The following is a 25,572-nucleotide window of genomic DNA, read 5'->3' on the forward strand; positions in this document are numbered from 1 at the left end:
GAGGCATACTCTGCAGTGTAAAGGTGCTAAGGAAATCCAGGCAAGGGTGAAACAGTAGTTGAAACCCCCAGAAACTTACAAACTCTCTCCAAAATCCAACTGCTGAACTAGAGTTTTGCTGTCTGATATTTGCGTCTTTCATCCTAACAACTTCAAATTTCAGAATGAAAGTTATAAACCACATGCAGCTCACTTGTCAGGCCTTTTTTAATTCTCCCTCCCAACCAAAAATACTCCAGAAAGTTTACAACACAGGGCAAGATTAAAAATGTGATTTCAAACTGGAAAAATTCTGAAGCAAGAACACAGGAAGTCTACTCAAATTATTCTACATGTAGACTATGTTAGGTTTCACAGAAGATACTGGCTGCAAGTGCCTTTGCTCTTCCACGCTTCTCCTGTAACAAACAAAAACATGGAAGCACAGAAGATTTTGGCTTGACCACATGTTCAAACATGGTCAATTTGTTTGTTCCACACACTCCTAATTTTTTTAACATGCAACATTTGCAATAGGTAATAAAAATCTATAAATCCCTGCTTCCAAACTCAGACAGCCCTGAGAGCAAAAGCATCCTTTAGTACAGACCTAACACAACTGACATTCTCAATTTTGCAAAATGTGATCAAAAAATCCTGTAGAATACTATGATGTTAAGTCCTTATAAAACATAAGAATCTATTTAAATCAAACACACACAGACTGATAAAAGTAGCCAATTTTATTCAAATAACATAAGCTCTAACACATAATTACTTTTCTCAAAAAGGTTACATATTTATGTGCTTCTTAGTCAAACAGATTTGTCCCCACTGTAGAAGTGTTTCAATAGAATCCAGAGTCTTGAGTAGCCCAGTTGGGTGCCTAAAATGAATAAAGATTAGAAGAAATTACTGTATTACCTAATACTGACATTTATAACACATTAATTTAAACAGTGGGAATGTTGCTACTAACGAAGGATACCCTGTAAGATTAAAGCCAAGTATTCATATCCCAGACACACATACTGTCATTGAGTTGTACAGCTAGAGTCCTCCAAGCTAGTAGTTTCAAAAAGGAGAAGTTCTAGAAGATCCCAATATAAATACAGAAATAATTTTTCAGCTGTATTTTTTAAAGGAAGGAATGATACACAAGTTTCATACTTCCTATTAACAGAATAAAATAGTGCACCACTGCCTGTCCAACTTCCACCAATATTTCAGCCAAGGACTGAGGAAGCACAATAAACCTATAATGTTTACTCTTTTACTGTGTGGTTTGTTCTGACTTTTTTTTTGTTTGTTTTAAACAAAACAAACAAAAATGTATGGCTGGGTCTCAGAGCCATCCCCATTACAGGACCGTTCTGCCTCAGAGCTTCTCATATTGTAATGTGGAGGGAAGCAAAATCAGATGATCTAGCCAACTTTCTAATTTTCACTGGTTCTACTTAAACCTTTCTACATTTTCTAGAATTTCATTTAACAGGGTTTTTGCACAATTCTTCTTCCATATTCCAGTCTTAAGCACCATTGATACTCCTTTCAATACCACATATGCACCTACAATACTTTTGAGTACAACTCACTTGGAAAAGTATTATAACTACTTTCATAAGTGTCACGCTTCATAATCTGCTCTTTCCTGGTAGTGAAGGAGACCATTTAAACAGAGCAGAACAGCAAATGACAGAAACAGTTATGCAACAGAATAAAATCTAATGATAAAGAGAAAGGCTAAAAGAAAGCAAGAACCACTGTTTTTGTGGTCACTATGTCTTTCCCAACATAATTCCTAGGAGTAAGCACATCTGGTGAATTAAGGCATAGGTTAAGAATTGTACTTAAATTTATCTCTCTTAAAAAAAGACAGCAAGAAATCAGAAAAACAAAACTTATACCAACCTCAGATCTACCACTCTGATTCAGTTTCTTCTCAATGTTCATAGCCAACATTTGACTACGAAAAGACAAGCTTTTGGTCTTCTCAATCACTTGTTGGTAAGGTGAGACTGCATTGTTGCCCATGACTACATGGCCCTAAAACCCAGCAAAGACAGAACAAATTTAACAATTGCTCAGCATGCAAGGATCTTTAATGTAATACTGTGCTTTCAGATCTTTCACAGATCTCACAGACAAGCACAAAACACAATAAATGAAACCCACTACAGTTTAGCCAGGAACAGAAAGTTTTGATTTCTATTGTTTTTCTTTGTCCATGAAGTAAAAGGAATTTAATGAAAAACTAGACAAATTCACTTGGATCCATCTGGCTTTAAAATGAAAGAGAGCAGGTTTAGATTAGACTATGAGGGTAGAACAGGCTGTTCAGAACAACTGTGAGCGCTGCATTCTTGGAAGTGCTGAAGGCCAGGCTGGATGAGGCTCTGAGCAACCTGGTACAGTGGGAGGTGCCCCTGCAGAGGGGTTGTAACTTGACAGTCTTTAGGGTCCTTCAACAAAAGCCACTCCATGATTCTATGCACAGTCTTACCAGCTTTGAATCCAGTTTGGCATCCAATCGTGCATTTCGGATCAGATTGACAATCCATCTTTCTGCTTCTTCAGGAGTCATATTCAGTTTATCTGCCAACATACTGAAAGATAAACAACTTATTAAATGGCAAAATAAAATCTCTCTGATGTTAGTAAACATAACGAGGGACTATGGAATGCAAGTCAAACCAACACAAAATACAGCACAGTCCAAGATTCAATAAATACTGCATAGCTGGGAAGCTTACTTTAATTTGACTGAAATTACTTTAAAAACTGCATACATGCTCTCCTGCACATCTCCCACCCCCACTGCAAACAAGAAATTCATATCCTGAAGCATACACTTCCTCATTCTGAACTACACCACACTGCTTTTAAATCTTGACCTGCACAATTGTCCTATGTTCCTATTAAACCTTGTCTACACAAACATTCTTGGAAAAATTGTCATTTAAGTAATTTCACTATTAACATAAACCCACCACCACTGTTAATTAAAAAAAAAAAAAAAAAAAAAATCAACCCAACTGCTTTTATTCTTTCTTGACTGCTGATTGCATTTAAGTAAGTATAGATTACCTAGTCAAAAAAATACGTTTAACAAGAAAACTTTGCTCCAAAGTTCAGGAACAAGACACACAAGACAGAGCTTGGTATAGAAGATATGACAGATACACTAAGTTAAAACTTCTTGCAACTTCAAGGAAGGAAGGTAGGGGAGAACAGAGAAAGGAAAATTCTTAATCAAACAAGCAGTCTTGTCCAGGAATAATTCCTCCTGACAGTGCTTCCTGTGGCTTTCCAGCTAACTCCTTCAGCTTCCTGCTGGCAGTTGGCTCATACAGGGCATTAGTAACGCTCATTCTTCCATCAGCTTGCAGACTGAGGTAACAAACATGAGGTAAAGGCTACAGGCATGACTAAAAAGCCAGCTGGCTACGCTGAGTTGCGCAAGAGGTCAATTTCTCACCATTTCACAGAATTTTGCCTAAACATCTTTTTCTCCACCCAAAACAGTTTGGTTTTTTTTCTTGGTGATTATTTGCATCAAATAAATACTTTATAAACTATCAATTGTTACCTCATCTACCTGACTGGACTTCTACATAAACTTGTTTATACAATTGGCTCTCCTATATGGTCTTGATCTCTTACCTTCCTCTCAACTATAATTGCAAATACCATTTTTTCCACAGATAAACATGAAGTGAACAGAAAAAAACCCCAAAGTAACTTAAAATACTGGATTTACACTGACTCACTTAAGCAAAATAAGACAACAAATGGGTAACAAGTGTTTAAACTTGGCAAAGTAAGGGGAAGTAAAACCCAATCCCAGTTGCTACTGTTTCAGTAGAGCTTTATAATGTGAGTTTAAACGTGCAATTGTAAAGGCAGAAGATAGCAGAAGACACTCAGGATGGAAATTTTTGTGGAATTATCAGTCACCTGGACAGAACATGAGATACTTTAACAGAAAAAAACCACAATAATTTTATTACCCTCAATCAGTGATGTTAACCATTTGACTTGAAAATAAAGAAGTTTTAAATGAAAAGTACATGGGGGTGAGTATGATTCTCACGTTTCTCTTTTAGAAACCTTAGTAAGATTTCAATAAAGTAAATTCCCTTCCAGATGACCACAAGAAAGGCTACTGCCACTACACTGGGGATTAAGCAACCCAGCTTTGGGATTACAGTGTGGAACCTCCATTCATGGAGATAGGAGGATTTACTTGTGGATTCCTGACTAAGCAGCATAATGGAGTATTGCTGTGGGACCTGCTCAGAGCTGCAATTGAGTTCAAAGGATTAAACCAGATGACTTCCATCCTACAGCACCTACACTTTCCTTTTTCCTTAACACAGTCCTCATGTCATTAGATGGAAAGAGGGCAGAGATTTCTAGAGAATTATTCCAAGCCAGAAACTATGAAGTATTTTGCATCTCTTACTAGCAAATAATTTTACCTTTTTCTCTTATATCCACCTTTTACTACTTTAGCTCAGCTGCTTCAGAAGTCGCTTTTTTCCAACTAAAAACTGTTTTTTAAACAAACATACAATATATATGTAACAACACAACAGAAGTAACACTACAGAAGTATTATTTTCCTGTACATGTGTCTGGAAAACTTAAATCAGAGAATGCAAATGACAGAGTAAAAAGGATGTAAAATCTGTTTTATCTCACTTTGTAGCTTTGAGACTTAAACAATTTTTAAATTTTAGTATAAAACAACTGACATTATCGGGCAGCAAGTACCTTTAAGTGAATAAGGAATAAAGTTATTAAAACCTAGAACTTGAACACAAGAGAAAACCTTCCTCCAGCCCTTGTGGCAACTGGATTCCCTCTTAAGAGTCTCCTTGCAGCCTACACTGAAGCAGCCAGGACCCCCCAAACTGCATGGATGTATAACAGAGGTATTTTCCTGGTAAATAACACACATGATCAAAAAAGTATTCTCTATCTTTCCAGAGCAAATGCACAGAAGATCTATCCTGATTACAACTCTGTAACAAACACCATTATTCTCCTAACACAGTTAGAAGATGTATTTAAATCTCTTGAGATATAAAATACAGCTTAGCCTCACTCAAGTTTGACAGCTAAAGTAATAGTGACATGTTTAGACTTACAAATACATATTAACATAATTAATATTAAGGAAAGGGTGCAACAGAATCTGTATTGTAGGTTACCACTGTTTATAAAGATTGCTGATATAATTCAATAAAAATTAAGTCAATTATAATGAAATACTATTAACATTTAAATAATGATCTACCCTTTAAAGTTACAGTTAATTTTAAATGGCAGATTTTTAAATAATTTCTGTCCCCTAGTTTTATATAGAAATTCACTTTCTATATAATTCATTTGGGTCATGCTAGGGGCTGATGTTATTTAAGTTTTCATTTACTTAAAAGGCAAGCTAACTGAATTCCCCACACGCTCATATATGAACAAGCCCATCTTATATAGTTTTCTTGTATGCGCAGTACAAAAGAATGAAACATATTCAGCTCTCCAATTAAATACAGGCATATAAAACTAACTAAAACTGAATTAGCTTCATCTATTACTTCCTATAAACATGATATTTCAAAGAGCAAACCAATCACAGAGTGATTTAGGATGTGCAAACATTAAGTTACAACTGATAAGGTAAATATAAGGAAGTTTCCTACTGTTTTCAAATTCATTCTGAATAGCTAAGCAGTACTCATCAAGTACTGTGTTACAATCATTTAGTTTTTTGCTCCAGGATTAGCAGGGGAAATCACTTGTGAACAAAAAAATGCAAGAACTATGTCTCAGTGAAACATTCATTTCAACTGGCTAATTTCTTCAAAAGCAACTCAAATACACTAAGAAATACTTGTGTACCTAATTTAATCAGCTCAAATACAATGATTGTTACAGCTTGCAAATCAATTTAAGGCTGATATCCATCATTAAAAACACAATGACCTACTGAGAACCACCTCATTACTGATGACTGACTCCATGTGCAATTTACTTAGGGGCATGTGGTAGAAATATCCATGTCACTCTGAGATAAATGTCTCAACTCCAAATCTATCACTTGCCTCAGAACACACTACAATGCTTATAAAGAAAGGACACTGCTACCTATATTTAGGAATTACTCACACATAACAAGGACAGCCAACTACAATATTTTTTATCATACCTAAAGTTGAAATACCACACACAGCACAAAAATATGAACTATTACAATAAGTAATAAACACTAAATAATTGGCAATTACCTACCACAAAATTGGACAGAGCTTGCAATTTTTGCCATAATGAATCATTGGTATGTTGCCCACAGTTTATCAATATCTTTTGATACAAGACTAGAAAAATTCTTAACATACACATTGCAGAGTCTTTGCTCATTGACTGGAGTCAGGTAAGAGGAGATTTCTTAAAAAAGACATCTAGTCTCTATTTAAAAAAGCTTAAACATCTAGTTTCAGGGAAAACTTGTGCTTGAATATGTGCAGTATTCACACCACAAAAAAGATTCTTAGAAAGAGCAAGACACTATTGAGCTTTATATTACCCAGAAACCCATCTTTAAAAGCACTATATGTATGAGGTTTTTTCTTTCTCTCCAAATACTTATTCAACCCTCCTCCTTTATGCACAACCATAAGTGATTTTAGAAAAAGCATTAGCACTCTTATAAAAACAAATATTAAGTATAGAAAAGCTCTGCTCACAGAATGTAGTTCCATTTCCTTTTAGGACGAGAGGCTTAAACCCAATACACCACAGCTGACTAAAATGCTCAAATTCACCGTTTCCTTTTTACATCAAAGCCACTACTTTAAGCTGATACAAAGGATAAAAAAAATTTCCAAAGGCAATGAAAACAAATGTCACCCCATGACTAAAGACTGAAATATTAAGAATCAGTCCTTTTTCCAACTATACCTATCCATAAAAAAAGCAATCCTTCCAAGAAGTTAGCAATTTTAAGACAATTTTCTCTCAAATCCTTTCCTCTGAAATCAGGCAGTGTTAAATCCTTTCCTCAGAGGACTAGATGCACTCATTTGCTCTGGACACAAGCTAGTAACAGGACTCCATTTAGCTTGATCTAATCAGCAGCCTTCATTCCTCCTGTCCCAAGGATCTCTGCACTGTTCTCTATCAGTGAGATTTTTATAGCATTCAGAGTTTTTAACTTCTTCCTTTTTAATTTAAGGATGGGGAAATATAGGAAATAGGAAATGTGTGCAAAGGCCAAGTGGAAAGAGATCTCAAGCATACATTGTATCTTCCCATTTAGTTTTTTTTTTTAATACATATACAAGAGGCATCAGAGCTGATCCATTTGAAAAGCCTGCATTTATAAAATAAATCTGAATAATCAGATATATTTGCTAATAACAATTCTTGCAGCTGAATCACTTTGTGTCACAGGGAATAAAATCCATTATTTTCTATTTAATTAATGAAAAAGGCAATGTAATTCAATAAATCTCCAAGAACATACCTATAAGACACACATGGGTATCTATATCTACCAAATAAAAATAAATTTAAGCAATTATTGTTTTTGCAGTTTGTATTTCCTTAATATTAACACACTATCTCAACATATGGAATTGAGGCCCAAATGAGGACCAACTGAGTTACTGTCACCAGGACTTTGGTGACACTGGGTATGAAAGTTCCCATTAAATCTAGCAGAGATCCCACTTAAAATCACTCCAGTTTTAGCTTGAAAGTACAGTTTGTCTGGGGGGGCTAGTGGTGGTAGAGAAAGGTTGTTTTGAAGTTAAACACAATAAATTAAACTCTGAAAAATAATGAAAATTCAAGTACATCACATCACAGTTATAAAAACAGAAAGAATACTATGCAAATGAGATTTCAGTTAGGATTTTACCTGACAACTGAATACTTCCTGAAGTATTTGACACTGTCTGTCAAACTGCCCTCCATGACTAATTTTCTGAACTGAGGAATGAAGACATTCTCTTACCCAATGCTGATACACTGATGGATGCGACAGAAGGTCTCAAATATGAAGAGGCGGGCATTCTCAATGAAGTCCTCAAGGCATGCCACTAAGAAGAAATCATTCACAAGCACCTGCAAGGGAAAGGGGAACATGAGAGCAAAGTGTGAGTAGAAATGTACCAGTAGACACTGCCGGTAAATAATGCCCATAACTAAGAGCAGCCCACAGTATACCTAAAAACATTATTGCTAAGTTCAAAGACATGGAAAAAAAGCTGTAGATGAACAGTATTTTTAATTGTTTCATTGTTCAGCATCTTACTAAATTGAAACTGCATGCTAACATGACCACTGAGGTCTGACTCAAGAAGGGAGTAAGGTTGTAACTCTACTAAAGGTCAAACTCTACTGCTTTCCTAACTACTGAAGATCCTTTCCACACAAAATTTGACTCCCCACTCATCTTTCACAACAAAAGGCAAATCTGAGCTTTTCTTCAAGCATTTCTCAGACTTTAATGGAACACCTGAAGCTCAGCCAAATGCATGACTACTTATTTGCTTCTTCTTCTAGAACTTCTTAAACATAACATTATTATAACATTACAGCTATTTTCTTAACGGTAAGTCACGTGTGTTACAAAATGAGTTGTCATAAAACCCAACACCACCCAATCATGAATTTAAGTTTATCAGAAAACACAGGCAATGTAATCAAATACCATTTCAAACAAATTAGGAGTCCATTGTGAATTTTAGAGGTCTTTACTTAAAGGAAAAGGAGTCTTATAAATATTTTAGGTCTTACTGTTTCACACTCTCTCAGCTTCTTCTGCGCTCCATCAAAATCAAAGTTAACGTACAAGCATTCCACAAACTCTGTGATAGGGTCCCTGTATGTGTAGGACTCCTATAAAAAAAAAAATTGGAACAATTTCAGAAATCAAGGCCACATGGTTGCTCACATATTCCTTATAGTCTTAAAAAAATTAATAGTGGAAACAAACCCATATATCACCTTAAAAAAATCCTGAACTTCAAAATTTCTCTTATAAAAGCTACATCAATGTGCTTCCTCCCAATAGTCTGGTAAAACAACCAGAGGTGTAGTTTCACCTTCAGCATTTCATGCTGCAATCTCTGGGCTAGGAAAATGTCAAGAGATTAGAGCTGTCTCTGTATCAAACCTCCAAATTTCATAAACTAAGATGAAATAGTCTTCCTAAATTCTGATTTCAAAGATGACTCCACCACCAAATCCCTCATACTTGAAATTTAATGATTATTTGATTTTCATGGACAACACAGCAAACAAAAATGTTACTTTCTACACACTAACTACTTCAATTTATTTTGGTATGACAGAAGTTACTCAACTTTCTCAATTACCAGGCAAAGACAACACTACATCTATATACAATTGTGTAAATTCAAGTAGAACAAACATCCCCTTAAGTGTTTCTAATGCATATTATAAGACAGCTTAAATCAGTATGTACCAGTATCTGCTTTAGCATACAGTAAAATCAACAGATTAAGGCAATTCCTAAGAGATATTTTTCTTTATGGATCAGTTATTTTTTCCTTCCCCAAAGAACTGTACTTACAATCTCATTACTTGTGTTTAAAATTCAGTTCTATACATGTTTTTCACATCAGAATTGCACATGTTAACCATTATTTGCAAAATGGTCTTAGGAGGAGCATCTCTCAATTTCAATAAATAGACTGGGTACCTATGAGTTCAATACTTGCAAAGATGTTGCAAGTATAAACAATCTTTTACTGCTACTAAAGCAGTTACACAAGTTATTTCAAATTGATAAAACCTCTACCATATCATCATTTAATGATATATTATATCACACAGTGTTAGAAGAGTAGTAAAAAATCTGATAGGCGATTTCAAAACCAATGCCCAAGTTGGTATTTTCAAAAAGAATCTCCTAATGGTGTGCATGGTTAAACAAAAGCAAGAAGTTTTAACATGTTACTTACTTCAAGTATTAGAAATTCATATTATATTAAAAGCTCAATGTTACAATCAGATTTTAGACAGAGATAAAAGCTGAGTCACAACACTTACTACGGACTTATTGCTTATGCTACCTTTTGAGAACACTAATGCTTACAAAACAGATTAAGTTGTAGCATTGACTGTGCTTTGCACAGGTGGTTTCCCAAATACTTGAAGTAGTTATAACTGACTGCTAGCCTATAATAACGGTAATGTCATATTTATATATATATACACATAGATACTATGTTTATTACTCACAACATTATCAGGTATTTGAAGTGCATTGGTTTGTATACAAGTTGTTTGGTGATTTCAGTTAAAAATCTGGGCCTTAAACCCCTGTTGATCACTACCAAGCAACTCTTTTATTGCTCTTCTCTATCTCCATCCTCAGGTCACTGTGGCAACAAAACCATTTCCAAGAGAATGCGCATGAATTCAAATTAACACACACAATTCAGTGGTTTTGAAATGTAAGAAAGAACCCTTATTGATACAACAATTTACTGTACAGATAGTTGAAAAATAATTGGATCCAAAGTCATTTCACATCTCATTGAATTTTCAGCATTGAATAATACAGAAAGTAAGAACGGCATGCATGTATGTGTACATGCAACAGACATGTATACAAAAGGAGAAAAAAATTATTCCATCATCCCACTGACTGATATGCATTTTACTTCAGTAAAAACTTTCACTGACAAAAACCAAGTATCAAAATACCTCAAATCCTAACCCAGATACATTACTAGAAGAAGATAATAATGAAGTCTTCTTTAAAAAGAGGCAAAAAATATCAGATACTGCAGTCCTTACCTGCTGAATAACCTTGACTAGATCTTTCAGCACTTGTCTACGTTTACGAACATCCTTATTTGTTATGACTGCAGTAGTCAAATATCTGAGGATATGTGGGCACATTGTCTGAATTGCATTGAGATACCTAGAAAGAAAAAACATAGCTAAGATTCAGAACTCAAAGGTATACTGAAATTGGCTGATGACATTTAAGTGGGAGGAGCTCTTAACTCCTCAAAGGCAGAGAGGCCCGGCAGAGATATCCTGACAAAAGTCAGAAGGCTGGACAATCACCAACTGTATTAAGCATAACAAAGGCAACTGTCAGATTCTGCATCTGGAACAGGGCAACTCTGGATCTATGTACAGACTGGGGAATCAGAGGCTGGAGAGCAGAAAGGGATCTGGGGCTCCTGGTCAACAACAAGCTGAATGTGAGTCACAGTGTGTCCTAGCAGGCAGGAGGGTCAACTATGTCTTGGTAGACATCAGGCACAGGATCACCAGCTGGGCAAGGGAGGAGATTGTCCTGTTCTGCTCTGCACTGAGGCAGCCTCAGCTTAGTATTGGGTGCAGTTTTGGGTGCCACAACATAAAAGTATCAAGCTATCAGAGAGCATTCAAAGGAGACCAACAAAGACCGCTAGATCTACATATAAGTCAATCCTCTCACAAATAGATACAGCATTTCAATTTTCATTTTTAGCCTAGGATTTCCCAAGAATCTTTTGAAATAGCTTTCTAAGATCAGAATAGAACAATACCTTCACCCTGCAGCCCTAAGCTCAGCTAGCTTGCATGTTTATAATATGCCTTCAATTTGATTTAAAGACCCCCCCCAGATGGTACAACAACTTACTGTGGCTGATAGAGGAAAAGGTCAATGATGTTGTCTCTCCCTTTAGGATGATTAAAAAACACGAACAATGACCAGTGGATGAGCCATGTTCTTTGCTGAAGAGATTGCAGTGGAGAGCTGACAGACTAGGAGAAAATGTAACATTGGTTCAAGTCAAACACAACACAAAGTTTAGTTGAATACTATTCCACAGAAACCTGTAATTGCCCAAAATTTTGTGATTTTGCATCAGATCTTTTTAACTGTCATCACTGTCAGGCTGAGTTTGACTTCCAGCTTTTTTGTCATCTCAATGATACATCTACTGAAAGTTTTAAGCAAGATAAATTTTCCAATATTATATTCCAAACTGTTTCCTGAAATTTGCATTTTTTTATTGTAAGAGCAGAGATTTTCGCTCTCCAAGACCACCATACAAACCTAAGTTATGTTCCCCTTCTCAATTCTGAATTCCTTATATTCCCTCTTCAGATGTGATCTGAGTAACTACTTGGCTTTTTCACCTTTCCTGTTTTGCTTCCTTTCTAAATCCTCACAAGACCTTTTTTTTTTTTTTGCCATAAACCTTCAGACAGTGACGAAACTCTATAATCACTTTCAGCCAAAAAAAAAGTCATTTTTAAATAAACCTGCTGATATTGGACAAACAAGGGCTCAGCTCCAAGTACCTGTATTAGCTCTAAATTTCAACAACACTCCAAACAAACTGTGAAACAACACACTGAGGATGAACTGACATGGCAAGTAATCCTCCCTCTGAAGAGCACGACAACAAACTGCTCTGACTCAATCCTAAAAAGTTCTTATGAGTTTAATAAAGAAGTGAATAGTCTATTATAAACATACAGAATCATAAAGGCAACAAAATTACAGAAGAAAATTTGTTAACACTAGTTATCTGTCACATAGACAAAGAATGACTGGGGTACAGAAAACACCTGTTTTCTCAAGACTCTGGTTCAGGAGAGTGGAACTTTCACATCTCTGATATGGCCAATAAAGTTGCACAAGCAAAGAGGAAGAGGAAGACTGAAAGGTCCCTAATCTCATCGGTTGCTCTGAACTAGTACTGCAGCCCCACTCACCCCTTACATTCTTGGTACTCCTCTGAACTCAGGAGAGTTTTGTCAAGAAAGCTGAATTAGCTGAAAACTGTTTCCAAGTATGATTGCAATTTCTGTCAAAACCACTGTCTTCATCAGATAATACGGTTTATTTACAGGCATTCTATTCTTTCCAGAAGATGAATAGTACAAGTATCTGAAATTTCAACAGCAGTTTCACACAATGATACTTTGGCCTCAAACATATCCTTAAGATTTTTTTGTTTATTGGAAATATATTTTAAAATACAGATGAGAACCTAAGGTGTTAAGAGGCAAGCAATTTGAAAAAGAATGTTTCATTATTTCTTCCCTAGCATCCTTCAACTTTCCCACTGCCAGTAAGAAAGTATCAAGTGAAAAGGTGGTAACCTATTCCTAAGTAAGACTGGGAGTGATTTACAATAAAACTTGAGTACTAACACTTCTAACCTCTCACCTTGCTAAGATGTCCAAGATTTTACTTACATTATTATCTATTGTCTCCTTTAGCCTTGTGAGATCTTCCATGGCTGCATCCCAATTCTGCATCAGGATTTCAGATGCCAGTTTTCCCCAAAGAGAACTCAAAGCATTTCTGTCTGTTGCTGGAACCTATGTTCAACAATAGCAACAAAGTCACACTCTTAGTATTTTAAATTAATGTTAAAAAATATTATTTACTTTTAAAATTACAAACGGTATTTTCTGGCAGTATTTTTCATTTAGAAGATACCAATTTTGCATAGTCCTAACTCTCCAAATTAAGTAAGGTTTTTTTTTCCCAGAAAAACAGTTTAGAAACAGGAAAAAAAAAAGTAGTTAAAATTTCTTAAACAGAAACTAGGAAATCTCGTCAAAAAAAGACCAAGATCTGTGCTGCTGCAGTTTAAGTTAAAAAAAAATTAAAAATGGCTGAGCACCAGATGACACACTGGTTCCAAATTTATTTTGGGTTTTCTTTCTTTGTTTCACCATTCAACAAATGCTTCTAAACTAATAAAACAAGGTTATTACTGGGCAGTTTACTAAGGAACTCATAATAGTAGATAACCACCTTCAAAAAGCTGGCATTCCAAACTCTTCCTGCTAATGCCTTGCCCAGAAGTGTATTCCTTACAGCACTGTCCAGTGGAACTGCAACTTGGCAGCACTGAACCTGCTCCCTTGGAAGGCCAGGCCTGAGGTCAAGCTGTGTTAGTTATACACAGGAATGAGTTGCACTATGCCAAACACAATGTCAAATTCTGCTCTTAGACTGGTTACAACAGTTCTTTCACAGACTATGTTTCATCACACAGGGCTTTGAAACAAATCTCCTCCCATCAGAATCAGTAACAAAAGTTTTATACTAAGCTATTATCGGCACAAAATCAGTACTTCATTTTTTGAGATTACTAGACATACAAGAACATAATGCTATCCCCAGAAAAAAAGGCATGAAGAATTAAGGACAGTTGCCCACAAACCTACATACTTTCACTTCCCCTGCTGGCACATTAAAAGAACCCATAACACCAGCATCCAAATTAAGACTAAAAATTCAACTCATTCGTACTTTTAACCCTGCTCTTCTGATTAAAAGATACATTTCTCAATTTTTCTTCTTTAATTACAGTAATTTAGAGAAATTTTTGTGGTTTACTCCAGCAGTATTCCAGAAAGTTAAGACTACTTTTAGATGGGAATACAAACTAGCAAGGAAAAGCATCAAGATATGAATCACTACATGTTTTTAACAATAACTGCACAAATCTATGAGATACTGACTGATGAGCAGTATCTTCCAGGCAACCCAGGTGGCAGTTTAGTAGATACTGAGTTGAGAAGGTTCACATTCTCTATGCTGGTTCCAAATCACTTAATTAAAAGTAGCTATTCACAATAACTGCTTTAAGGTAACACAGCTGTTCCAACTACATTATCTGGACTTTCAAGCAGTTACCTTATATTTCCATTTGTTAGTAAAGCAGCACATTCACTGACCACCAACAATAAATTCACTGTATTGGGATTCGTACAAGACATCAAATCTTTAATCTTAAAATTCACTCCCACCAGTACCAAATGATATGAATTACAACAAGATGAAAAGAGCTGCTTCAGAGACGATGGATCTGGTTCTACATTTATCATCTGAGTGATCTACATTTCATAGGGAGATAATTTACTCTTAAATCCATCACAGAATTCAAGAGGACAGATCAGAGTTCAGATAAGAAGCTGGCAGTTCACCATTACCAGTAATTACACTCAACCCACCCACAAGCTTTTCACTGCTGTTGACTACATCTGTGCACAAAATCAAGTATTCTTAAAAACAAACATTCACTTCATTGTATTACATAATTAAATGTTACAAGACATAGAAATTCAAAGAACAATTATGAGTTCTACTTGAAAATAACAGAATTGCTGAACCATAGTGATGATTATTAACCATTACTGAAAACTTTGGCATACAGTAATTGCCTCAAAAAGCTACAAAGTATTATATGCTAAGAATGAATTTAGACAATTTACTGGTTTGAGTATTTCACTGAAAATAACACCAAATAAACAACAACAAAAAAAAAAACTAAACCCCAAGCCAACAGGCAATCAAAACTTACCAGAACCCTAAAGAAGTAGAGATATTCTGCAGCTCCTGAGTAGTTACCACATTCATACTGGAATTTTGCATACCTGTAGAGGGTATCTAGGTACTCCTGCCTAAACTGAAAAGGAATACAATAAAAGCTTTTATTCCCTAGGAAAAAAAAACCATGCAGTCACAAGCTAATTTTAATGGCAGAGTAACATTTGAAATTGGTAGCTTTTCAAAAGACATTGTACATAGGAAAAGACAATAGAAAACTATGATATTCTCAATCCATGCCATGGAATGAAAGTTTATATCAATACCAGAAAAAGGTGAAATCTTGCATTACAAAGAAAGCACACCTAAGTTACACAGGTGCAGTGAACAGTAAGTTTCAGCTTTTTTTTTTTGTTACAAAAATTAAAATTTCAAAGGCTTAAATATGCTAGTATTAGGAATTCTACCTATAAGCTATATTGACAGGAGACTTGACAAAATGCTAGGCCATACTTGGTGAAAATGCTGTCAGCTGTGAGGGAGGATGGGTGGACATAGAACTGAATTCCAGCAGCTATAAGACTTACCCCGTGCTTCTCAGCTAAATAGTCAAACAGCATCCGACCATCTCTATAATAAAAGGATAGAAAGCACTCATTTTACAAAATAAATTGGTAGCCACCATGTAACACTACACAATGCAACACAATTTTAAAGGTAAAACACAAAAAAATGAGCATGAATTTGAAGTAAAATTCTTCCACTTGTTCAAAAGTAGCTGCAGCCATCTATTACTGGGTCATGTAGTTGCAAAGTCTTAAAATTATTCTGATTTTAAATAATGAATACCACATTCAACAACAACTACAGTTAAGAAAGAGTGGAAAGTTGTTTTAAATTTGATAGCATCCTTAGCTTTCAGTTTGAAAGTTAAATTCTGAATTAGAGCTCTTCCCACTCTCATGTTTCAATTTTAAAGCAGTTACTCTAGACAACTTTAACAGGAGATGCAAAAAAAAATGGTCAAGACTAAAGTAAATAGAAGTAGAAAGGAAACTTATCCTACTGTTAGCACTGAGACAGTGTGGGGGTCACAAGCATATCTCTACCACAGCCAATATGTGCAGAACACAGAACCATAAAACATAATCATACTACTAAGTTCTTAACTTCTATGATCATGTGATCACATCTCTGAAGACTGTTTTTTTATTTAACATTAATACTAGAAGAACAAGCATTATTACCTATACCAAAGAGAAGTTTAGGCCTCCAGGAGGCAAGCTGTAAATTCCCTGAGACAAAGATACAGTAAAAATGGTATGAAAGAATTTTTACCCATTTACTCTGTAATCAACTGACAGCAAAGATATGAGGTTGTTTAATTAGAACTTACAGTACAAGATTCTACAGGGAAATGGCAAATTGCCAAGTGAGCCAAGAATGACAATCCTCAGTCATACCTCTGAAAGCAATTAAATAATCTCATGGATTTGTTCCAGTAAAACATACTTTGAGGATGAGGAATACTGATTATCACTCAGTAATTTTAAAATCAACATCCTCCAAGAGCTGCATAGAGTAATGAAATGTTTTGCTTTATTCTTGAAAGACCTTCTGCCTTCAAAATCCCCTTCACTCATTCAGAGCTGGATATTCCAAACAGCTCCATCATGGATCAAGTCATGATCTAAAGTCTCAATAATATGCAGCTATCTGAATTTGATGCAGATTTAAAATCACCAGCAGAAATTCCCAAAAGAATCAAAACTTGTTTCTGCTATCTACAGCACACTACTCTAGACAGATGGGACATATTTCAGCCCAGTTCTACCTATCTAACCCCAATAACCTGGATTAGAACTACTCCCAAGCCAATCACCAAAATCAGAACTTCTAAGCTGTGAAGTTTCCAGGTATTTTATAAACACAAATCACATACCAGTTCTAAATCAAAAGTTGCTCTAGATGAGTAGCAGGGCTAATACTCTATAGCATTAGGCAAGTTATATTCCATGCATTTATTGAATGTATTGTCTCTCTTGCTCCCAAACAAGGCATTTCCAATTCGAAGTACCTATTATTGACCAACTTTTGTGAATCCGAAGTCAAGTAGCAGAGCATATTCCCCACAAAATGCTGGTATTTTAGTAACATTTTTCTAGGCTAATTATTATTAAAAAAACTGGCTAAAGGCAAAGCAAGAATTGGACAAGACCTCTGTATATTCAATTAGATTTGAATAGTTTTTAGACAGGCTCAATTGCCATAGTAACTGAGATTTTCACTTTCAAAGCTATACCTATAAAAGCAAGTGACTCCTGGCTTTGCATAATCACAAGTCATAAACAAATGCAATTCCTTTTTCTTTATGTAATTATCTGAAATAAACATCCATTCTGAAATCAGATGCAAAAGCAGTTTCTTGAGTTAGAAATGGTTTTACAGCAGAAGCTTAAGTACATTCTGGTGGTATCAGGATAGAAAACAACCTTCTCCTGACGTGCTGTAAAGCTACAGGTTTCATGATTCCTACTGACATCTTGTTTCATGGGTGCATTGAGACATAACACACTGCACCTCACAATTTCTGCACTAACCAAGATCTAAACTGATCTGTAACAAATTATGAAAACAATGCAAAGAGTGGAACACAGAACAGAGGCAAGAAAAAAAGAATAACGTGCATTTGAAACAGAGTAAATTTTAATCAAATTCTTCTCCCTTGAGGGACCCATATTCTTCAGGGAGTTTGTTCACAAAAAATGTATATTCATACAGAAGATTTCTGCAGACTACAAGGAAGAGTTTGTACATTCAATACTTTTCTAAGAAAATCCACAAGCAGTGTTGCAGCCTTCCCAATGTTACAGTATCAGTGGATGCATAATCTTGCCAACAATAAATCCAAGTACAGGCTTCACCTTCAAATTCAAGTTAAGCCATAGGTTCGCTGTCTGATACAGTATGCTCTACTTAAAATTTTAGGGCAGGTAAGGCTGAAGAAGGGATCCAATTATTATTCCAGTTTGCCAGACACACTTACAATAGGAGTAACAGTAAAGGAAACAAGGAGTAATTTATGCCAAACAAATAGCTGCCCACTTCTCTGCTGAAGCTGTAGTTACTCCTCAGTGACTACAGCTGAACTCTTTCCTACAGAGCCCAATTCAACCTTAACCACGGTGAATGTGCAGACAAACTCATTCTACTTTAATTACTCCCGTAAGAAAATTTAAAAGAAATGGGGTGCATCCTAGAAAGACTATTATGAGCACAACCTTACAACAACAAGCTGGAACAGTTTGGGGCTGGAGAGAGTAAGCAGGAAAAGGACAGAACACCCTGAAGAAATGTGCTCTCAGGATGAAAGGATGCTCATCCACCTCTGAGGATGAAAGGATGCCCATCCACCTCCCAGACTAATATGACACTCCATAACCTTTTCTGGAAGGCAGAAAAGAAAACATGAACTGTTTCAGCCTGTATTTTCCCTCAAAAAAACCCTAAACCTGATCAAAGCCAAACAAAAATGTGCCTGTGGTTGGACTGCACTGGACGATGACTGTCACTTGTACCAAGTTGATTCACAAACATTAACAACAATAGATGTCTTTTGCATAACAGGTAAAAGCACTGAAAAGAGTCCAGCAATTTCAACTACCTGACTACAAGCACTACTTACATACTATATGAAAATAAAAATGTCTTTCTTGCAGTTACTACACAGAAAGCATTCCCAGCAGCAACACTTGAGAGGTACCAACAAGCCATCCTGACAAATTATGTTAGAAATTACCTAGTGGACTGCATTTGCCTCGTAGTCTCTGGATCCTCAAACATCTTGACAATAGGTTCTGTTTCAGCTTGAAGTTGCTTCAGCTGTGCAACAACAGTTGTTCTCTTCTCACGCAAAGCTGAACACAAACAAAAAGACTTGAATATAATGCTTTAGGTTTTTGCATGAACCAGCCTGTAATTACATGGTGCTGACACTTGAACACATCTTCCCAATTCCTACCTCACCTGTCCTCTCAGGCGAGTCTCAAACCCAGCTGTGCATAACAATTCTGTAACTTACTAAAAACTCCTAACATTTGGTTTTTTTCCTCCTGAGTGGAGGCCACCAGACAGCAGGTACAGCTGGAGCAGAGTCTGTATTAGACAAGGTCTCCTCAGGCTTCCATTAAGGGAGAAACCACCTTTAACTAAGTTCACTTATTCCAAATAAACTTGCAAAAAAGTAAACAATCCAATAATACCATGAATATTGATTTTCTTCTGACTGATGATCAGGTTCTGAAAGAACATTTAGAACATACTTAACTAAAAATTGACAGGAAAGACTTCAAGCAGCTCCAACTGCAAAATTATGATTTTTGAACACTCTGTGCTTAATGGAAACATTAAGTCCTTTAAGAAAAACTGTTAGGAAATTCAACTAAGAGTTTTAGGGTGGTTATTTTACACAGACCCCAGATTCCTCACCAAGTGCTAGCAATGCAATAAAATGAAGCCTTAAAATTTGGAAAAGTGTATATGTTAAAAATAAAAAAAAAAAAAAAAAAAGGGAAAACCACCCTGACATTGGGCATGTGAAACACACAGGATCAGAGAAGCCAAGACTAAATCCCAGGAGATAAATGCAGGAAACTGTGAAAGTGAGCCAAACACCAGAACACTCAATGCCATGGTGAACAGAGTTGACATTTCTTTCATGATTTGACTATACAGATATTTGAACAGGACATCCAAGGTGGCTAACACCATAATGGTGACACAACCTAAATATGAGAACAACTTGCCTGACAGGAAGTGTTCCAATAAGGAGAAATTATCTCCACCTTCAGTTAACTCTTGAGGTTATAAAAGAGGAAGAAGAAACAGATGAAAGAAAAACGTTCAGTTGACTTACTAAGAATACGAAAATGTTTTCCTGCGACATCTCCTGGGTGTGTAATTGTAAGTTGATCTTATGGAAGACAAGACAAAAGCAACTATAAATCGTGCAGGGACATTTCTAATTATAACTGTGTAAGTGAACTTAGTTTTGAGTACTTTAAACAGTGAAGTCTTAAAAAAGGATAGTGTAAACTTCTGATGATGCCAGTGATTCCACAAGAAGGAACCACCTGTCCATACACACATTCTGATAAGCGCTGATACAAGAAGGTGACACATACCAGAAAGGTGGCAGAAGTTAAGGCCTTTGCATAGGAAGCTGTGCAAGCAAGCACCCTGAACAATGTGTGAAAGAACTAGCTCTGCTTATGTTAATTGAATAAAAGCCACACATCAAGCAACTGTAAGTCTCCATTAAAAAAAAAAAAAATCCAAAAACCTGCCAAACTGATGATGTAAAATTGTAAGAGATGTAGTGCTTTTCTTACACTATTTTCAAACAGGTGTGGACATTTCTGGTCTTTCATAAGACAGAGCTCTCCAAGGGAGAAAATTCATCCAGTTTTCTTGCAGCTGTGACCTTATGAAGCTAAACTCTGACACAATCTGCTTAATTAACTGGCCATAAACAGAATTCTGAAGACATCTGGAGTAGTTACTTTGTGGAAGTCTGCTAGAATTGCTATTTCTTGTCTTGCTTACTGCTTTGGTATTTTACTCCTTAATTACTACTGATAACAGGAATATTCAACAGTTCAAAAAACTGAAGCAGGGAAAGAAAGAGGAATACCTATTCAACTTTGGGATTTTTTTTAATAGCCTTGATACAGCAATTTTTTAATCAGCAGAGCTGTTAAGTAACCTGAAGGTGCAGCTATTACTACAACTGTTTCTGAGACTACAGAAGTGAACCGCCCCGGTTCTCATTAGCAGTCCCATGTGTCACAGTACACATGCCCATAATAATGCCCACCTAATGCTAGCAGACTCGGTCAAAACACTGACTCCAATGTCCATAAGCCTATCAATTCTCTTCTTCCAAAGAGAAGAATGGCCATCTCTGCAGCTTCAAGGGCCTGGAAAGAGCAAGACCCAGAGGAAGAATGCAAAAGCACCCAAGATCTCTTCCTCCTAAGATGCAGCAAAATAGACTGTAGTCCAAATAGCTAAGAAAAAGACGAGGAATTCACCAACACAAAAAAAAGACGGAGAAATAGGAAGACACTGGATATTGAAAGACCAGACCAGGAAGAAAAAAAAAATGAAACAGCCAATCTATAAAAAAAAAAAAACCTTGGAAAAAACCCTTAAAATCAAAACACCCATGAAGAATGGAAATTAGACAAAGCTAGATGATCTATTTTCTCCCCATTCCCCAATGCTCCTCAAGATGATAGAAATTTAAGTAGTAAACAGAGACGTTATCAAAATTATGGATAAGACAGTAAGAAATCACATTCATTATAATCTTAAATTTATTTTCTCCTAGAGAAGCAGCAATTCTTATATTGCCAAAACTGAGGAAAACACACATTTTCAAAAAAGCTTTCTCTAAGTCTAAAAATAGCCACAGACAAATCAATGAAATTACTTACAATGCAACTCTAATCTTAACATACTGAATGCTTTAAAGTCACCAAATAACACCAAATCATAGTACAAGTGTTTAATTTGACAGATGAAAAGCTACTGCAACTCCATTAGCTGCACTGCAATACCTTTAAAGCGCTTGAAATCACCAAATCAGCATTGAAATACTAAGAGGTCACTCAAAGGTTAAGTTCCTTACAGACCAACAAACCCAAACTTCCCAGGATTGGGGTATTCTGCTTGTCTCAGTATTGCACATCCTTCTGGTAACGCTGAAGTTAAACAGTACTCCAGTTTTTGCACACAACAAGCAATTACCACCAGTTATTTATTATGTTAGACAGAACGGCTGAAAAACAAGGTTACATCTAAATGAGCAGCTTACCATGAGGAATTTCATCAGAATAAAGATTTTTGTACACATCCATAGCAAAATCCACCATGTTGGTATCACTAAGGAGATCCAGTTTTCCTTGGAGCAGCTCTTTTTCATTGTATATCTGAAAAAGGAATTACTAACAGATTCATCTGAATAGTGTTAAGGAGTTTCAATTCATATTATGTATTACTCTTATGGCACAGTTAATGGACTTCTGTACAACTGAATTGTTTTAAGTATCAAATCTCACTGCTCTACCGTTAAGAGTACTTACTATAAAGCCTCTGTGCATTTTTAGTCTTGATAAAATATTAAATATTTCCTGCTATCTACAAAAATAGGTACTTCAAAAGCTAATGAGAAGTCAAGTAACTATTACTAGTCTCTTAACAGGAATAATAATTCCTTTTACAAAAATCCAAAAAATTTTTAAATTTACTTAAAAAATAAAAAAAAAACTTAATCATGCTTTTCTTTCAAAGTACTTAGTACTTTCCACAAAATAATTTATCTAGTGAGGACTAGATAAATTATTTAAAGTGGACTTCAGAAGAGAGGCACAAGATTAAACTCACAATTTAACTGTAGGGCAAATTAACCTAAAATATGTTGCTAGGTCTATAGCATAAAAACAAACTTAGAGTAGCTACGTAATTGAATGGTGTACTTAAACCTCTCAAATTGTTTTTTAGAGTTCATATTCCATAATTTATACGTGAGTTGCAAACTACTGTTAGATATTGAAGTTGTAGGCAAGGGCCAAACCCAGCATATTCCTCAAAAACATATTTGCACAAGAGCCATATTACAACTCACCACACCACATTTGTGGACATCTCAGATATAGAATCTGTAGAAGTTTAATTCGGCTCTGAACATTGTGTTATTCAAAACTAACATCACAAAATTACCTGTTTAATTAACTTCAGCTGACATAAAAATGCTAATGTACAAATGCCCCCAAGATGAGAGGCATTAAGCAAACTCCTCATGCTAGACGTGACAGCTGGCTAGGTCAAGTTGTCTCAATGCACACATGCTTCATCAGTTCCTATCTAAAGGCTAAAACAGCATCTACTTTAAATGAAAAACTTACATAACTCTCCACATTTCGCTCCCATTTTAAAATAGCTTAGACTGATGAGTTTAGTCTGAAGCACTCATCTGAGGTATCTCCAGCATTGCTATATTCTTTGTAACACTATAACTTAAAAAAATACATAAGAAGACTAACAAGGGATAACTCCAGAAAGGACTTATATTTGTTTCCAACATAAATTCGTGATGACACAGGTTTCAAATTAAAATTAGTTAGCATGATTGGCATAACCCCACGGACCGCCCAGAGCTCCGGCTAAGGACGGCCCGAGCACCAAGAGCTGCGGGGCTATCGAGGGTGGCCCACGCCGCGGGACTGCGGCTGCAAGGGAGAGTTTTGACTTCTTTCTCCAAATACAGGTGAGGAAAAGACACTACGCCAAATCCGAAGAAGGAGGAAGTGGACGAAGTCTGCGCTGCCTCGCAAGCGAGGCACCGAGGAGCTGCGCGGCGTGATCAAGGAGCGGCTCCCTCAGGCCTCCTCTCGGCTCTGCTCCCGTCCGTGTCCGGGCAGCCCCACACCCTTCGCCCCTCGACCCACGCGGCACAGGAGTCTCGAGCTCCTCTCTACGGAGGCTCCGAATCCCCCACGGGCCGCACCCGGCCCGCGCAGCGCCCAGGCCCACGGGAGGAAGCCCCGGCGCACCCAGGCCCACGGGAAGCACCGGCAGCTGGGCCTACCACCTTCCCGCTCCCACAGCCGTCTTCCCCACCCTCAGGAGAGACACGCACCTCCTTGACAGAAAGGAATTCCAGCAGCGGGAAGACCAAGTGCCGGTCCAAGAAGTGCGCGATCCTGGTGGTCAGGTCGTACTCCGCCATCTTGGAGCCGGCAGAGAGAGGAAAGGCAGAGGCGCGACGCGGCTCTTGTGGGCGCTGCGCCTGCGCGGCCCCGCCCCGCCAGCGGCGGGGAGCCGGTGCCTGCGCACTGTGGGCCCCGGCCCGCAGCCGGGGGTGGGGGCATGGCCGCGCTCTCCTCTCCCCTCGCTTTCTTCTCCCCTCTCCCCGCTCTGGCGCCCGGGCCGCTCTGGGAACGCTCCGAGTGCGGGTCCCGGGCCGCTCCTGTGCGCGCTGTGGGGGCTGTGCTTGCGTGGGGTGAAGGCGCCGGTGGAGCGCGTGAGCAAATGCTCGGCGAGGCTTTGGGCACCTGGGGCGGGATGGTTTCTGGAGGGGTGATCATCTCCCGAAAGCAGCTGTGAGCGCAGCTCCCACACTTTGTGCGTCGTGTGTGAGCTTGACTTGATCTCCGTCTAATATGATAATGAGAATCTGAAAAGGGGCCTAAGCTGTCCTTGGCACCCAGTGAAATGTTTGCTACGGCTTGATCCATGTTGGCCATGTTTCCAAGCTCTCCGTGGGGAGGCTGTGCCAGATGAGATGGAAAAAGGCTGGGGAGCCGCTGGACAATGGCTTACGCAGGGAACTCCAACCAGAAATGTTTTGCTGAGTTTAACAACAGAAATGGAAGAATCAGTAATACTGCTGATAACTTGCATATTACTTGTAGCCATTGTAAGGAAGAACTGGTACTGGCTGCCCAGGGAAGTGCTTGAGTCCCCATCCCTGAAGGTATTTAGAAAATGTCTGGATGTGGCACTTAGGGACATGGTTTAATGGTGGTCTAGATCTTAGAGGACTTTTCCAACCTAAATGATTCTGTGATTCACCATGTTAACTCTCCAGAAAGATAAAAGGTTTCTTTCCCTGTTACACTTTGTAAGTTTTCTAGTGATTTTTGTCAGGACACATAGTTGAGTTCAGTAAGTCAAGCCTCATCTCTTATGAAGCATGACTAAAACCTTTGTCATTAGGAAACTTTTCTTTTCATGAGCAGAGGCATATTAATTTGTTTTGTGATTCACATAACTTCAGACAATGTCTACGGTAGCTACAATAGCTGTTCATGTGGAATAGCAAGTTAGTATAGTTGTAGTACAGGTTAATTTTAGACTTGGATGGTTTGTTTTAAATGTAAATTGGAGGTGAGGAGTAAGAAGGTCATAACACTTATTAAGCCACTATTCAGGCAGCTAGTGATGTTCTCCCCACCTTAACAGAAAGATGTTAAGGCTGTAGAATTAAGGATGTGACAGGCTGGTTTTTAGAGGTAAGACTTCATTGTATCTTAATGATGCCTTATAAAGGAAAAAAAGTGTGCAGCGTTAATGAAGTAATTCTTCACGTGACACTGAATTGTTAACACTTCCATATCAGTCTGTGATATGTGTCATTTTGTGTTAGTAATACTCTTCTGAGAACATCATCTGTGAGAAAGAATCCCTTTTTA

The 25,572-nt window shown here is 37.2% G+C and overlaps 1 protein-coding gene across 1 annotated transcript; it reads right to left on the bottom strand.

The window, feature by feature from the left end:
* Window positions 1–707: 707 nt before the first annotated feature.
* On the bottom strand, window positions 708–24,184 carry EIF3E (eukaryotic translation initiation factor 3 subunit E). The gene is made up of 13 exons (XM_009087592.3): window positions 24,018–24,184; window positions 22,194–22,308; window positions 19,116–19,233; window positions 15,904–15,946; window positions 15,351–15,455; window positions 13,228–13,353; window positions 11,657–11,781; window positions 10,816–10,942; window positions 8,785–8,886; window positions 8,000–8,109; window positions 2,483–2,585; window positions 1,891–2,025; window positions 708–865 (listed from the first exon to the last, which is right to left on the bottom strand). Exons 1-13 carry the CDS (start codon window positions 24,105–24,107, stop codon window positions 827–829), a joined length of 1,338 nt encoding a protein of 445 aa, XP_009085840.1. The 5' UTR covers window positions 24,108–24,184; the 3' UTR covers window positions 708–826.
* Window positions 24,185–25,572: the final 1,388 nt, after the last annotated feature.

This window comes from Serinus canaria, chromosome 2, assembly GCF_022539315.1.
Source record: "Serinus canaria isolate serCan28SL12 chromosome 2, serCan2020, whole genome shotgun sequence".
NCBI lineage: Eukaryota > Metazoa > Chordata > Aves > Passeriformes > Fringillidae > Serinus > Serinus canaria.